A 15,497-nucleotide genomic window follows, 5' to 3' on the forward strand; every position below is an offset into this window, starting at 1 on the left:
CCATCCCTGTATTTACCAGCTGCATTTTATTTAATTCTTCTGCTGAGTTATTTGCGGAAAATTCCATAGTTGTCTGTTACCCAGGGGCTGCTTGGTTTCATTGCCATTAAACAATACTCGGCTCGAGGTAGTTTTCTCCTTGAAAAGGAATAATACAAAAATGGGCTGGTCTTTTTTTTTTGGTTTTATTCTTGCTGTAAACTTTTGCGTACATTTACATACAAATATGTCACATAGATATGGTTCTTATTCACATATATAGAGCTCAATACATATAATTATATGTTATACCTAACTTAGTAGTTATGTGTAATTTGTTGTCTTTATATTTAACTTCTGAGCTTCTTACGTAGGCTTAAATAAATAGGTCTCATCATAACTGCAAATTTTGGATGTGTTTTTGCTTTTTTTTTGTTGTCCTACATCTATAGATATATATTTTATTTAATTAACGCGTTAACATTTATTTCAACTTGTATAGATTTTTATGTAAGATTTATTTACAAATGAAAACTAAAGCATTTTCAATAATTTGTTATTGATTATTTTATGAATAGGGCACTGTAAGCCCTGTGAGCCTTAGATATAAATAGATGTAGTCGGAGTTTGCACATATAGTTTTCTTTCATATTTACAACGAAGTTTCATTAAATTCATTTAATACTTATTAATGCTTATACTATTGAAATATTTACATTTAAGGGAAGTATACAAATGCTCTTTTTAAATTCTCATTAACAAGATAAATTACAAAAAAATGAAGAAAATTTAAATCAATATGTTATTCATGGAACTTATAATTCATTACATGTTAAATGAAACAAATTGAATGCAATAAAAGTCCCATTAACTAAATCATATTATTTTTTTGACAAACAATTTAAAAAAATGCTATGTGTGTGTTTAGTATTAACATTATATCCAATTAATTACTTAATTCAACACTTTTTTGCTTTGCTATGTTGTGGCTCACATTTTTCTTTTTCCATTTGTTTTTTTTTTGTTTTATAATTCTGCTAAATTTACTATGTAAATTCGCTATGTACGAGTATGCGGTAAATACTTTCATCTAAATGCAAATTTGATTAACCGTTTTTCCACTTTTTGCCGTTTCTGTTTTGCATTTTTTTGTATAAATATAATTTATTTATTTCCATTTAATCGGAACTATTATGGTTTTTACATAATACAACATTTTGTAATCAGCTGTGGCTTTAAACGTGTGTGTCCTGAACGTAAACCTTTAAGATCCTTAGTTTTTTTATTTAATGAATCGTCAGAAAGTCAAATATTGTATATTTCTCATCACTTTGGTGCTCAATCCAAATACTGATGCTCTTTTTGCTGAAGATCCATTAAAAATGTTAAGAAAAAATTTATATTTTTTTAATCAAAAGCCATCTAGGTAATAATATAAAAAGATACTTTTTATATGAAGACATTCAAAACATTCATTTTGATACTCATAGGTACATTCCAATTGGTTAGCCTTCCGATAAATAAGGAGGCCACATCAATTGCCGAGTGTCGGATGCAGCTAACATTATTTGCTGCACATCAGCTGTCACTCTTGATTTTAATTTTACGCTCTAGTATAAACATATCTATTATATATCCGACTCTATGCGTGTTTGTATGTCTATCCCACCGCTGCAATTGTCTGGACTGCTTCCTCGCCACTCTATTCATCCTTATCCTGGTCCTCGCCTGGCCAAGGTTGATTTTATTCCTCAAGCTGCTTGTGCTCCAAATGGGTTTTCTTTGGCCCTTGCAATTATTTGATTTCATCTTGAAAACTTCCAAGGGCAGAGCATTCCGACAGAGCTGGGCCCGGCTGGGGAGGTGTTTTTGGCGACAACCTTATTACCACGGGTGGCCCAAAATGGGCACATTAAATGTTGCCTATGCGTCTCGCTAATAGAAAATGTTCCGATGTGCCGGCCGATAAAATGCAGCAGCATTGGCAGCCACCGAACAAAACAGCCAGCCAATATTACTATGCAAATGAGCATTGGCCACTGCCATTGACGTTGCCACTTCCACTTCCACAGCCATTGCCACTGGCGTTCGCATAGGCGTTGGCGTTTCGAGTGCTGCGTTGACGCGCCACACGGCGTATGAGCAATGTGAAATATGCGCACTTGCCGCGCCCACATTTGTGGGCTTTTTGTGATGTTGTTGCTCCCGCAATGGCTTCTGCTCACCCAGCATCCAGCGGCTGTATCGTTGTTGACAACGGTCTCCGGTGAGTTCGGCTGGTTTTCCATATTACTCATACGCCACCGACTTGGCGAGACCAGCGATAACGTCGACAGCCACGTCGGCAAGCCCTGCGCCGCCGGCAAAGAACTCGATAAACGTTTGAAAATCCCAAATGATTGCGTTTTAATGCCGAGCATTATTTTAGCAAGTAGATTATGCTGCGCCAGTGAGCCTGCAGAATTGTGAAATGCTCCGGGCGGATTACGCACGGGCGTTTGATTGTTATCGCCATTGTTCCCAGCATGGTTGCCTGCGGAGAAAGAGTGAGTGAGTGAAAGAGAGAGAGAGAGAGATAGAGCGAGGGGGACAGCATGTAGTAATCAGTTTTTTGGTTAGTCGGGTTTATGTTTTCATTTATTTTGTGCGTTCGGCGAATACCAAATTGGCACTGGATACATTATCATTACGGAGTCTGGGTCTGGTCAGGACGAGAGGATTGGTGAAGTGCCATGGAGTGGGATATGGATTTTGGGTGGCATTAAAGTAAATTGCTCTTCCCTGCCGGAAAGTATACTGTGCACTTAATAGTTCATTGTGTGCGTTGGAGGGTTACTTTGCTGGTTAACTCATTGATTTTGTGTCCCTGGCTTAAAGCATCAATCGCATAAATCGTTTTGGGGTATTAAATCGGGTTCTGATAGTTTTGGGAGTAATTAGTTTGGAAAATAGCGAAAATAGGTCGCACATCTGTTTCGTGCAGCTGTCGATTCCAGGTTGTTTTAAAAATATTTATTGTTTGACCGATTTTAAAATTAAAAATTCCAGCATTGAATGCCAATTAATTGGAAAGAGGAATGACAATTCAACATTTGACTTTTATTTCCCTGGGTTTTGAACGAGGACACGAATTTTCAGTTTATTTTTCCTGAAACTACAAAGATCAAGTCTAGAAACTGCGCTGGAAGAACGTCTATATCATTATATCATTTCGGATCCATACCTTGCACACTTTAATTGCATACAAACCAAACTATTTTTATATAGAATTAAAAGGCTAATGTTTCATTATCTAACTTTGTACAAGTACGAAGCAATCTTTTTAAAGGACGCTCTGTAGTTTTCTTCTTTATTGTGATATTAATGTAGACCACTTGATCCACCTACTTCATTCCGCTTGTTGACCTCCCGTAGTTGTCCTTTTCACAGTTTTTATATACACATATTTACCAGCACACACCACCGTTTTATAACGACGTTGTACTTCTTTATAACGTCAAGGCATTGGACAGCGATTACTTGGCCATATTTCACCGTTCTTTTTGCCCGCCCTTTTACAGTTTTCCCACCCACAACCCACTGTCTCCGGCTGATTGAGTGTCTTTGTGACCGATTCTGCTGCTGTTGGTTTTTATGCACGTCATTGAACGCACTTTGTTGACCGCACGTCAATATCGGATATATACGGCAGCGACAGTGGTTGATAACAGGAAAAAATGTCAGTGGAAATCGGAGCTGGTAGCAAAGTAAAAATAATGTCCACTTGAAAAATCACTCACTAATTGCGCCAATCCATCATTATCCTTCTAATTTTTCACCCCTTTGGGTACATTTTTCGGTGTGCAGCCCACTGTCATAGGTTCTTCGTGGGGCAGGACCTGCGGGGGCTATTAAATATATTTTATCTGCCTTTAATCTTTGGCGTTTGACTTTTCGTCGACTGACCCCATAAATAACCACAAAGTGGGCTTTAAGAGCGCATTCCCTGGGCTCTGAATGGTTTGTTGGCAGTGCGGGATGAGGCTGTTTTCACAACAGCCAGAGTCATAAATATAAAGTGATAGATGCGTACAACAGAAGGGGGTTGGCAGACCAAGAGTGAAATTGAATTGTCTACGAACGCGTTTGAACACTGGAAAACTGTTCGAATTAAAGTCGGAACTTTTATACGAAAAACCATCTAAAATCATTAAGTAAAGTGCCCGATGGGAATCCTTCCGATTCATAAGCCGACTTTAAAAGTGTTGCAAACGGAAATCCCCCAAGTTCCGACCCACATATGGATTCCAGCATCACTTTGATTGTTTACCTACATCCGAAAAAAAGTGCCATCTATTCCCTTTAGCATTTGATTGATGTCAGCGGTGTATAGATTAAGGCGGAGTGAAAGAGCCAGAGGAAGCAGACAGTCAATGCCCGCATTTACGCTTGATTGAGAGCACACTGAAAAGGTGTCATCCCGACAGCCAGACAATTTTGATGGCATATTTCATTTGATGTGAGGCAATAAATATTTCCGTTTTGCCCTGGTTTTTGTTTTGGTTTTGTCGCGTACTTTTCTGCCTTTCGGCCTGGCCCAATCGTACCTTTTTGATATTTTATTTATAAGCACCGAGGATGCGCCGAGAAATCAACGTCGAAACTGCCAATCGCCAATCAATCAAAAAAAGCATTTCCCAATGGCATTTTGCGGTACACTTTGCCTGCCGTTTATTTTGAATGCAGTTGAATAAAATATTGAATGCCAACATTATTTGTTTTCCTCTCGTTTCAGCATCCAAATTAAATCCATATTTCTTGCATCGTTAGCACATGGTTGCTTTTAATATCAATATGTGACTCAATTGCCATAAAAGATACCAAAGTGGAGATCGCAGGACCGAAAAAATGTTTTAGCTTTCTATTGATAAAAGCTTTTAGTTTGTTGGCATGCACAGCAATTAAACAAATCTGAAATATTGGTGCTTTTAGTAAATGTTTCTCTAGTTCTTAATTCCTATTCAACCAGTTTCTATTTAAGCCAGGTGCAAATAGAAGACTAATAAAAAGGAAGAACAAAAATAATAAATGTGCAAATTATCTTTTCAATAATGATATTTAGATGTCAAATCCAACTTCATATTTATAAGTATTTGTATTATAATTTTTCATTCCCAATTTGTTTATTCAAAACTTCTTTGCTAAATCTTTTCTCCCATCCCCTAATTGTACTTCAAATTCTGCATCTCTGGCTTAGCGTCTTCATTAGGCTTCCCCAGAAACTTGAAGCCCCAAGCTCCAATGTTGAATCAATAAAGTCAACGGCCCACTAGCAGAAGGTCCCCTCCCCAATCGCCTTATAACCCATCGCCTGGATTTCCCCACCCACTGCGGACTATCCCACAATGAACAGGCATTTTATCTGCTTTTTCGCATTCTTCCCTTTTTCTCCTTTTTCGGTGCTTGCAATGCACGAATGCCTCCGGAGCCAGGACTCTGTAGCCAAATGGGACAGGATCGGAGTTGGGCGGACAAGGGCCAGCCACGCCCACTCTGAAGCAGTTCGGGCTTCAGTTCATTAGTGCAGTCGGTTGAACGGCATTTTACGGACGCGTGCCTTAAATAATTGCATTTTAAATGCAATAAACACAAGCAAAAATAAAACCAAAAAAAAAAAAGGAAACCAGAATAATACCAGTCGGTTGTTACGGCTGGCGATTCAGCAAGGATTATTTCAGCCTAAAACCAGGCAGCAGAAAATTTGAAAAGCCAATGTTTATGGCTAATTTGGCTGCGGTCAGACTACACCATATCTGTTCTATCATATCCGGAGGGCGTTTAGCCGGGCAAATTTGACAGTTTACAAAACAAATGCAACAAGACACGTGTTTTGCCCACACCTCCGCTCAAACACATATTCGCAAATACTAGATGGATGCGCAGCCAGATGGACTTTGTCGTTGACATGACCAAAATGTCAGTGTCAATCAACAATGTCGCTAGTTTTTATTGCTAGCCTCCACTTGTTGGTGTTGCTGTCGCCCGATGGCGTTTTTATTGCTGCAAAATTTATTTGACTTGCAGCAGAAGGGATCAGCAGATCAACACCGAACCACAAAACTCAAAGCGACAGATACAACTGGCTAATACGTCTAACATAGATTCAAGTTTAAACAGAACAAAAAACTGAAACATTTTATTTTTAATTTTTTTTTATTTTAGCAATTTTTGGTTGAACGGCTAGCTAAGTGTCTGATTGCAAAACTTAAGAAGAATTTATATAAAGTTGAAAAAAGTATAATTAAAATATACTAGATTTCAATATAGTATTAATGGGATTAAGTTCAATAGCCATCATTTTGATTATTATAATCTTTACTCTTAATCTTTTGTCTTAGATATTATTTGAGGGAAAAAGTTGAATTGAAAATATTTAGTTTTCACTAAAATATTAATAGCTTTAATTTTAATACCCAAAGTACTTATTACAAATAAAATTCAAATCTCTAAGTTTGCATTTTATCATTTCCGAGTCTCACAGAAATAAAACCTTTATTGCCATTTAAAGTTGCTCTGCTCCTTCATCCGACATTCTCTTTGCGAATTTCGTGCTCTTTGTTTTCCAAAGTTATTGTGCTGTAAGCCCCATTTATTGCTTTTCCCGTCAATGCTTATGGCACTACACAAATCCAAGATGCCGGCAGCAACAAAGTGCAATTTGTATTTGCCACGGAATGCGAATGAATGAGAATAACAACAAGGCAGCCAACTGTAAGCGTCATTTCGCACAGAACGAGGAAATTTAATTAATTTTTAACGTTTGTGCTAAACACTTGGCCCCACAAAGTCCTGGCAACATTATGCGCAGTCCAAGTTTTCGGCCAAGGAAAGGTACAAAAAAATATTGAAATTATAAGATAACACGGAGACGCACTTGAAATGTGAATGCCATGAAAGGAAAATGCAACCACGAGGGGAAACTTTGGCCTCGCAAATATAGTAGAAAGTGCAGCATGGTCCATAAAAAGCCACTAAAGAAGAGATAGCCATGAAAAGGGAGGGAAATGGGAGTGATGAAAAGGGGACTTTGGGATGGTTGAAAGGCTGGTGGAGATATACATAGTACTTACCTTGGGCACCGTCACGCCACTCCTCAACCCCATAATCAGGCAAAGCGTTAGCCGAGTCAAATTTATTTCTATGACGTCTCTTGCCATCTTTATATTTTTTACACATTTTTAATTTTATGCAGCAAGCGTCAGTCAAGGAGGAGAGATATAGTTCAGGGAGAGATCGGGATAACGCGGTACGTGAGTAATGGCGGTTGTTGTTGTCGGTTGTTGTTGGTTTTGAGAAGGGCATAACATGAAAGAAATATTCAAATGGAGGAAGGTTTTTGGGAAACAATAAAGAGGGAGAAACCATATAAAAAGGAATTTAGTTATACACATTTACACAGATGCTAGGGTAATTGTATGCTAAGGTATTTTTTATTTAATTTTGCATTTATTTGCATTTAATAGCCCTTTGATGGGGCAACAAAGCTGGCAAGCAACCAACAATGGGGAAAAAACGGAAAAAGAAATTGCATGCAACTTTGACTTGATGGAGTCGAAACGAGGTGGATCCAATGGATGAGGAATGGGGTGCGGTCTTATGTGGTGTGGTCTCAGGATGATTTGTGTTTTCGGCTATTTGCGATGATTACTGTAATTTCAACATGTTGGGGACCCTTATCGCTTTCAATTAGCAAATCTACATTGCCTGTAAGCCCAATTTAAGTGATTTCACTCAGGTGCAATCAAAAAAATGTTAAGGAAAACAATTACATAGCGTTTATGATTTAGTAACCTAGTGCATGCTCTTAAATGTTGGGTTTCAATGAACACAAACGAAATGGTCTATTTTTTATTGATGAGGAAAAACTCGCTTGGAATTTATGATTCTTTGGCCTTATGAACCAATTTAAAAATAGTGCTGACTGTGATTTCGTGCTTTGCAGTGCATAAAATTAAAAACCCATTATTGTGTTATATTATTCATGATCAAGCAAAAAAATTATGCTGCGATGCTTATGGTTGAAATTTAATCAATTAGGGAGTTAATCGAATGGCTATGAACTGGACATAATGAAAATTTAAGCTTTTTGCCATATTAGTTTGCTCTTTAAAGTGCACATTAAACAGCAAACTTTATTAAGTGAAATGTACTTGATGGTTAATAATGACATTAACTCTTACCATAGCTGCGGTTGAGCAAGGACATCTCGGAAATAATGGCTGTTGTTGGTGTGGGCATTTCTGTAAACAATAAAGGATAAAGAATAAATATTTTTAGAAAAATAACATCATTGTATTGCAATAAAAACAATTAAGTGGCAAGTATTGAGTGCATAACAACGTAAAGTGGTAAACAATAAAGTACATGACAATATATCCTCTTACCGTCCAACTTTATGTTTCCATCAGTTTCGCCCAGAGAGTTCTTGGCCACACAGCGATATGTGCCAAAATCGTTTGGACCAACGGCACGGATTTTTAACTTCATGTATTTCGTGTAACCGCTGACGGTTGATGTGGTCTCGTATTTATCGCCGGCTCGCGAGGTGTCTGAAAGTGCGAAAAATGCGGAAAAAGTGTCAGGAGGCGGCGGTCCTTAAAGCTGGTGTGCCATAAATTACAGTGACAATTTTCCACCAATAGCGTTATGGGTTGGAAAATATGTAATGGGAAAAAATCAATTAATTAATGTCACCTGCACTGGGTTGCGGTAGCTGTTGTTAGTGCTGGCCATGTGCAGTGAAGTGAATCGCTTTCTCAATCGGGACTCCAACTAATTACGCCCTGTTCCTCCCATTCCCTCACATACCACCACCCTCCCTTTCAGTGAGTGTGTGTGTGTGTGTGTGTGTAATTAAAACTGGCGCAGTTCTTCAGCTATTTCCATTGCCATCGCCAACTAAAACTTTTCTCATTAATCAGTGAAAATCTAAAAGAAAAACTTTTGTTCTCCTGACGCCTGCGGCTTTAATTTCGTTCCATTTCGTTTCGTTTCATTTCGTATTGTGTTGCCTACTTTTTGGGGGCCCTTGTAGCACTACGAAAAAGAGAACAAGTAGCTGGCAGTAAGTAGCATTAAATATATAAACTTAATTTCACTTTGATTGCTTGGCGCATTGTAAGGCGATATCGCATGTTACCCATACGTCATGTTGTCCTTTGTCTATGCCTGTGTGTGCCTGTGACAAATGTCTTTAGTTTTCCCTGTTTTCTTTTTCCTCAGCCCCAAACAATGGGGGAAAAACAATTTTCCACATAGCGGCCAACTTGCATGTGACCCGCTCTTGCGACTTCTTTTTATAGCCCTAGTCACCTTTTGTGATACTTCTCCATCTCTTCACATGCCACAACTATCCGTAGGCCCACATGTAAGTCCCTCCGACACGCAAATATATAATTTTTCTCATAATCATCGGCGGCAGCAATTCTTTTTCCTGGCTGCCAAGTCTTTCAAGGAACTTTATACTTTTAATACCAGCCACATTAAAGGAAAGTTTCGGTTTCTAGAACTGCTTGTAGAATTGCTTGTCCTGATGACTGGCATACTATACGTTTGTGATATATGGCATCTGCCGTAGACAGTTAAACGAGGGTAGTTTATAACCTTATGAGAGGGAAAAAGTGTTTGGCTATAAATTGCATAGAAAAAAACTATTTTCCTTAACATAAAGGGCAATTAAATGTTCATATATTTACCCAAATAGATCGTTTAACATAAGAAGTAAAAAGTTCTATAGAGTCAACCACAAAACTTTGTCTTAAAAAAATCATAGGTAAAGGAAAACATATTTATCCAAGTTATAAAAAATTAATTTAATTTTATTTTATATTCTTTGGTTTTAAGTACTTTTATTGACCTAAGAAGTGTGGTTCAAGAATGACTATTCTTCCTACTTTTAATGCTACTTCCGTTTTCGTTTTTCTTTTCATAGACATTTGGAACAGAATGGAACTCTATGGGAAAGCGGTTAAAATTTATTACCCCAAACTTTTGGTGGCTGTTAGCCATACATCATGAAACGTGGCTTTCATATCTCATATCTCAGTTCGCATTTTCCTCGCTGTGGCTGAGTTTGTGGACTGTGCGTGTGTGCATACGAAATGACATATTTCCGCCTCAGAATTTTCTACCTGGGCCAACTAAAGCATGGCCATAGTTTTGGCTTTGAGTTGGGCATGGCCATATCTTCCTTATCGAACAAACAAAGTGACATTTAAGCATAAAATGAAACCGAATGACAGTCCATCAAAGGCTCGTCTATATTTAGCTCAATTTTTATGCATATGAACTGCCATCAATGAGTCATGGGGGTTGGCTTATATTGGATTGGATTTCTGCCTGAAGTCAATAGGAATTTCAAATATTGTTGTTCCCTGGTTTTAAGGCTTTTTTTTAGAAATTTAATATCTTGGATGGCCCATCGGTTCTTTTTCGGCCAACAGAAAGTAAGTTGTTATTACACAGCAAATTTTAGATAACACAGAATATGCGAATGGAGTCGGAACGATATGATATTTATTTTCCGTTTTAATTTAGCAACGATGCCATGAGTTCCGACATTCAATTCATATTCATATTGAATATTTTCACCTCCCTCTTGTATTTTGGCACCTATGCAAAATTGCCAGCCAACGCGATTATGTTTAAATAATTTCCGCAACAAAATAATATTTTCTGACAGTTTCCATTTTCTTTATTCAATTTGTATTGTGCATCGATTTTTGCGAATTTATATGATGTTGCATTTGGCCATTACCAGCGCATCAAATATGTTATTTATTAGTTTTGATTATTTCAATTTTGACCATATTTAATTTGGACTGCATTGTGAGAGCTCTGTGGTTAATTAACATTATTGTGTTCTGAAGCATTGGTATTCAACATCAACTTAAAGTTTAGTTTAAATGTCAAATTCTGATGAAACAAAAAAAGCACTCAAAATATAGCCGTTTTAAATAATAATTGTTTTTATAATTATTGCATTGGTTATAATTTAGTTAAGCAAAGCTTAAATAAAAATGTTAATTCCTGCATAAAGAATATTAATCATTTTTAAGAACAAACCTTAAAGTATTCTTATGTGCACAGTGCATATTTACTGCTTGATGAGTTTGTGTTGGAGCTCTGTTCAGATCGTTCTGACACATGTTTAATCTCTGCCTGCTTTCAACTTTTCGGCTTGCTCTGAAATCTGTCCAGTGTCAATCAAGGGAAAACTGTTAAAATGTCAGCCCATAAAGAAGAGACACTTTAAGGCAGCGCAGTTCAATGTGCCACAATGTCTCCGTGTCCTCGTGTGCACATGTATGTAAATGTGCATTTTAAGCCTGTCACACTGTGCGTATGGGCAACGCATTTAATGGCGAACCACTACATGTGAAAAAAATACTTAAAAAACCCAAAACTTCCATGTAGAACCGTAAAAAAGTACACCCCATCAACATTCACTTGCACTCCCTCGCATCTGAAAAAGCGAAGTAAATGGGATCTGCTCTACTGGGCTTTTCGCGTTCGCTACACTGATGCAAGTTTTCATTTTGTTTCCCCTTTCGGCATTTCCCATGACAATTTTCCGCAGACTGGTCTTAAGCGAGTAAAGGAGTCTGAGGTGTTGGTACGCATGCCGATTACATTGTAAGCTTATTTACAAACGATTTTCAGTAAATCGGGATCTGTTATTCGATTTTATTCAGATGAAAAAAGAAATAAGTCATGCTTACTTTGGTAGGTAAGTCTACCTTAACTTACCCGATATGATCATGTCGCCGCGCTCTGTAGTCCAGTAGTTAATCGATGCAGGATAGGCCTCAGTGTGGCACTCGAGTATAACATCTTGACCCACATAGGCTCCCTCCAGCTGATTGGGAATGGAGAGCATCGGTGGAACTGTAGATGATTGAGAACATTTTCCTTTTATTTTTTAACCCTTGCGACATTAAAGCATATTTAGCACAAAATACTATAATCTTTCAAAATTTACTGAGCCATTCTTAGTACTTCGTTTGCATTTTGAAGTAGGATTTCATAAGGGTGCAACTATTGTAGTCAGAAAGCTTGTTACACCTGAAAGTAATCCACTTCCATTATCTTTGAATTGAATCCTTTCATCCCGGCAGTTGCCGCTACCCTACCACTACTATACTGTTTTTCCCATTACAGAACCCATACCACTACCAAAATACGTCACGGACTTTTCATCAGCTCTACGGCTCCATCCGAGTTTTACCGAGAATTTTGCATACCATTTTACGTGAGTTTACAAACTGTTTTTGGATTAAAATGCACTCAGTCATTAAAAGTACGCCTGGAAGCGAGTGATTGTGTCTGGGACATGGACGTCCATCTGGGCAGGGCGTGTGTGCGTAAATAGCTTTTGTTGCTGCTGTTGATACTGGGGGAAAATGGCTGTTTGCGGGTGTTGGGGGTGGGAGGGGCCCCCCTAGTAACAACAACGCATTTTGGCCACGCACACATCAAGGGGGCACAAAATAACACCTGCCGACAAACAAACAAACAAACGCCCACAAACAAAGCGAAATGAGCGCAGTGCATCGGGAGCACATCAAGACTAGAGATGGCAGCTTAATGCTTTATAATTCAAATATTTATATTTTTAAGTTCCAATATGTGACAGCATTTCAACGCATGGGTTCAGATATTATAAGGTTTTGTTATCCAACTATGATGACTAAATTATGAGTTTGATTTTTGATTTAAGATAAGCCCATTAATTTTTCGCGATACCTTCGTAATCTAAATTTAATTTTTCCTATCAACAATTGCATAAGCTGTCCATCACTAACACTTTCAGCCACAGGCAGTGGGACAAGCACAGTCAAATTCTCACAGGTAAATTAATTTAACGTGACTGCAGCTTTTGGTCGATTTTGGCCAAGTGCGTGGGCAGTTGGCCACCCATTACCACCCATTACCACCCACTGCCCGTCCATCTCCGCTTTGTATGCCAATGTTGAGGACGCGTTGCGGTTATTGCCCCAAAAACTGCATTGCATGGGTGTGGATAGGAGGTAGGCTGCCTTGTTTTGTGTGTTTTACGCATTGAATACAGCGTTCGTCACAACCACATTCCCCAATACCTCACTCCCTACCACTGGCCATTAATATTGCAAGAGAGTTGGAGCCCAAAATGGATTTTACGTTATTTTTGCTGTTTCCGTTTTACGCACCCCAGAAAATTCTGATGCACCGAATTCATTTTAACTGTGAAATTGGTTATTTTGAGCAGAATTATAACTCACCGCGAATGCCACGAAATTTTAAAATTTAATTTTATTTAAACGAAATTACCACAATAGCTTATGAAAAAACCTTTTGAGCACATTAAAAATATTTTTTAAGCAATTTAAATAAAGAGCTTTTGTATATGCTTAAAGTACTGTAGTCAAATACTTTTTTGACTAAAAAATAAAATATAAACTTCCGTTGCCAGACTTTCTAATCCAATTTGTCAAAGTTTTAAAAGTAAAAATTCAAACCCAATAAAAGGCAAACATTTTAATGCTGATGAATAAAAAATGTATAAGCCCAGAGGAAAGTCCCTCGCTGGCTACGTGCCTGACTGCTAGAGTTACCCGCTTCCAGCCAGTTAGCCAACTTTGACCGGCTAGCTAAACGCTTGACATTTACTCACATTGCACACGCAGGTGGACCCGCTTGCTAATCGATGGCGGGACTCCGTTGGAGGCGACGCACAGATATGCGGCCATGTGGAGGCGACTCACTTTGGTGATGTGCAGCAGCTCCCCGTCGACCACGTTGACTGCGGGGATCGGGAATCGGGGAATCCGGGGGTGGGGAATCGGGAATGGGCGAGAAAACGACCCGGTTAAGCCAAGTGCAATGCGGCGGAATAGGGTCGCTTACCGTGCTCCCCGCCAATCAGCATCTCCTCGCCGTCCTCGCGACGCCACATGACGTAGGGCTCGGGATAGCCACGTGCCTTGCAAACCAGGGAGACATTCTGACCCTCGCGCACCACCATGTCATTGCTGGTCAGCCCCTCGACAATCATCGGGGGAACTGTCGGATGTGTGAGAGAGCGGGGGAGGGGTTATCGAAGGCCAATGGGTCACACTCGGGGTCAGTGGACCATGCGGGGGATTAGTTTTCGTACTCACCAACCACCTGCAAGTAGCCCTTCCTGGAGCGCATGGGATCCTGTCGGGAATAAACAGATTAGCTAGCTGATTCCATGACCTCACTTACAAGGACTCGGGCTCACCGTGTTGACTTGGCACATGTACCAACCGCGATCCGTCTCCTCCACCTCTTTTATGTGCAAGTACCACTGCAGAGTAAATTATTTTGCGGACATGAAAAGACAATGCTAGTTATTAAAATGAATTACTATTTATATGTTCTTGTATCAATCTAATAATTTGAATTGAAATAATTACTTCTTAAGACAAATTTCTCAAGCATCTGTTTCAATTAAATTATAATCTTTTTGGGATGCAGCACAAATGGTTCTCTGCTAAAAATTAAACTTTCAAATATTCAATTTGCAAACAAAGGATTTTTTATATTTATCATTTGACCCACCGATCGATGGTCATTGTAGGTCAAGCTGATCCGGCTGTTTTGTGAGATGACATTGTGGTGGATAGAAAGGATGGTCTGGGTGTCTACCCGCACCCAGGCCACCTTGTAGCCCTTGAGGTTCTCCACCACGCAGGCCATAAGGGCATCTCTTCCAACGGAGACGGTGACATTGGCAATGGGTTCAGCAAATCGCGGAAAATCCGAATCTGAAAGGGAAACACAGACATGATTTAGATTGTACATTTTGTAAGCTGAGTCCATTTAATTAAAAGTTCACTGATCCCTTTCGGTTGGCAGAAGCATGAAGGGAGCATAACAGATATTTTCCTTCCATTCCGTGCCCCTGCATTGCGGCACATTGCGCATACGCCCCGTGTGACCCTCGAAAGGGGGGAAATGAGAGCATATTAATTACCTTCCTGTGCCGTCTGCTGGGTGTCCAGGCGCGTGTGTTTGCCTGCAAGCGAAAAGAATGAAAGTAAGAGCGTTAGAACATTTAATTAATTTAATTTTTTTCCGTCCGAATACGACTGCCCGTTCCATATGGGTTATAAACAAAAATTAATTAGCCACGCCATCCAAACTTTGTCTTGGACAGAAATTGTGTCTGTCGCCATGTTTTGCTGATACGGCAGAAATTTCCTGCTGCGCTTTCAGATTTTTGTTTTTAGTTTCATTTATTGCATTCGTTCTATGACAAAAGTTCAAATTTAATTGTTTCTGGCTGCGTTGGCACTTTTTCCCCATTTTTCCCAGCTGCAGCGGAAACTTTTACTGTTCAAGCACGGCAGGAAATTTTTGCACAAAAAAGGTGAAAGGTGTTGGGCAGGAAATTTTTCATATAAAAACTTGACGGAAATTGCAAACTAGCGATACTCTGTTGAACAACTTTACACCAAAAGGGGAATAAAAAATCA

General features: G+C 39.0%; 1 protein-coding gene across 2 annotated transcripts in view; it reads right to left on the reverse strand.

Annotated features, from left to right (window-relative positions):
- Positions 1–1,422: 1,422 nt before the first annotated feature.
- LOC108051884 (neural cell adhesion molecule 2) overlaps positions 1,423–15,497 on the reverse strand; it is a 42,535-nt gene continuing 28,460 nt past the window's right edge. The window contains exons 3-13 of one of the 2 annotated variants that reach the window (XM_017134151.2): positions 14,996–15,037; positions 14,581–14,786; positions 14,261–14,326; positions 14,157–14,196; positions 13,903–14,058; positions 13,670–13,798; positions 11,767–11,904; positions 8,403–8,567; positions 8,199–8,258; positions 7,089–7,175; positions 1,423–2,512 (exon numbers count right to left, since the gene is read on the reverse strand). In XM_017134151.2, the coding sequence (XP_016989640.1) occupies positions 1,785–2,512; positions 7,089–7,175; positions 8,199–8,258; positions 8,403–8,567; positions 11,767–11,904; positions 13,670–13,798; positions 13,903–14,058; positions 14,157–14,196; positions 14,261–14,326; positions 14,581–14,786; positions 14,996–15,037 (1,817 nt within the window). In that variant the 3' untranslated portion in view covers positions 1,423–1,784. The remainder of the gene's footprint in view (positions 2,513–7,088; positions 7,176–8,198; positions 8,259–8,402; positions 8,568–11,766; positions 11,905–13,669; positions 13,799–13,902; positions 14,059–14,156; positions 14,197–14,260; positions 14,327–14,580; positions 14,787–14,995; positions 15,038–15,497) is intronic. The other variant, XM_017134152.2, reaches the window with a different exon arrangement.

This window comes from Drosophila rhopaloa, unplaced genomic scaffold (genome assembly GCF_018152115.1).
Source record: "Drosophila rhopaloa isolate 14029-0021.01 unplaced genomic scaffold, ASM1815211v1 contig_2, whole genome shotgun sequence".
Classification (NCBI taxonomy): domain Eukaryota; kingdom Metazoa; phylum Arthropoda; class Insecta; order Diptera; family Drosophilidae; genus Drosophila; species Drosophila rhopaloa.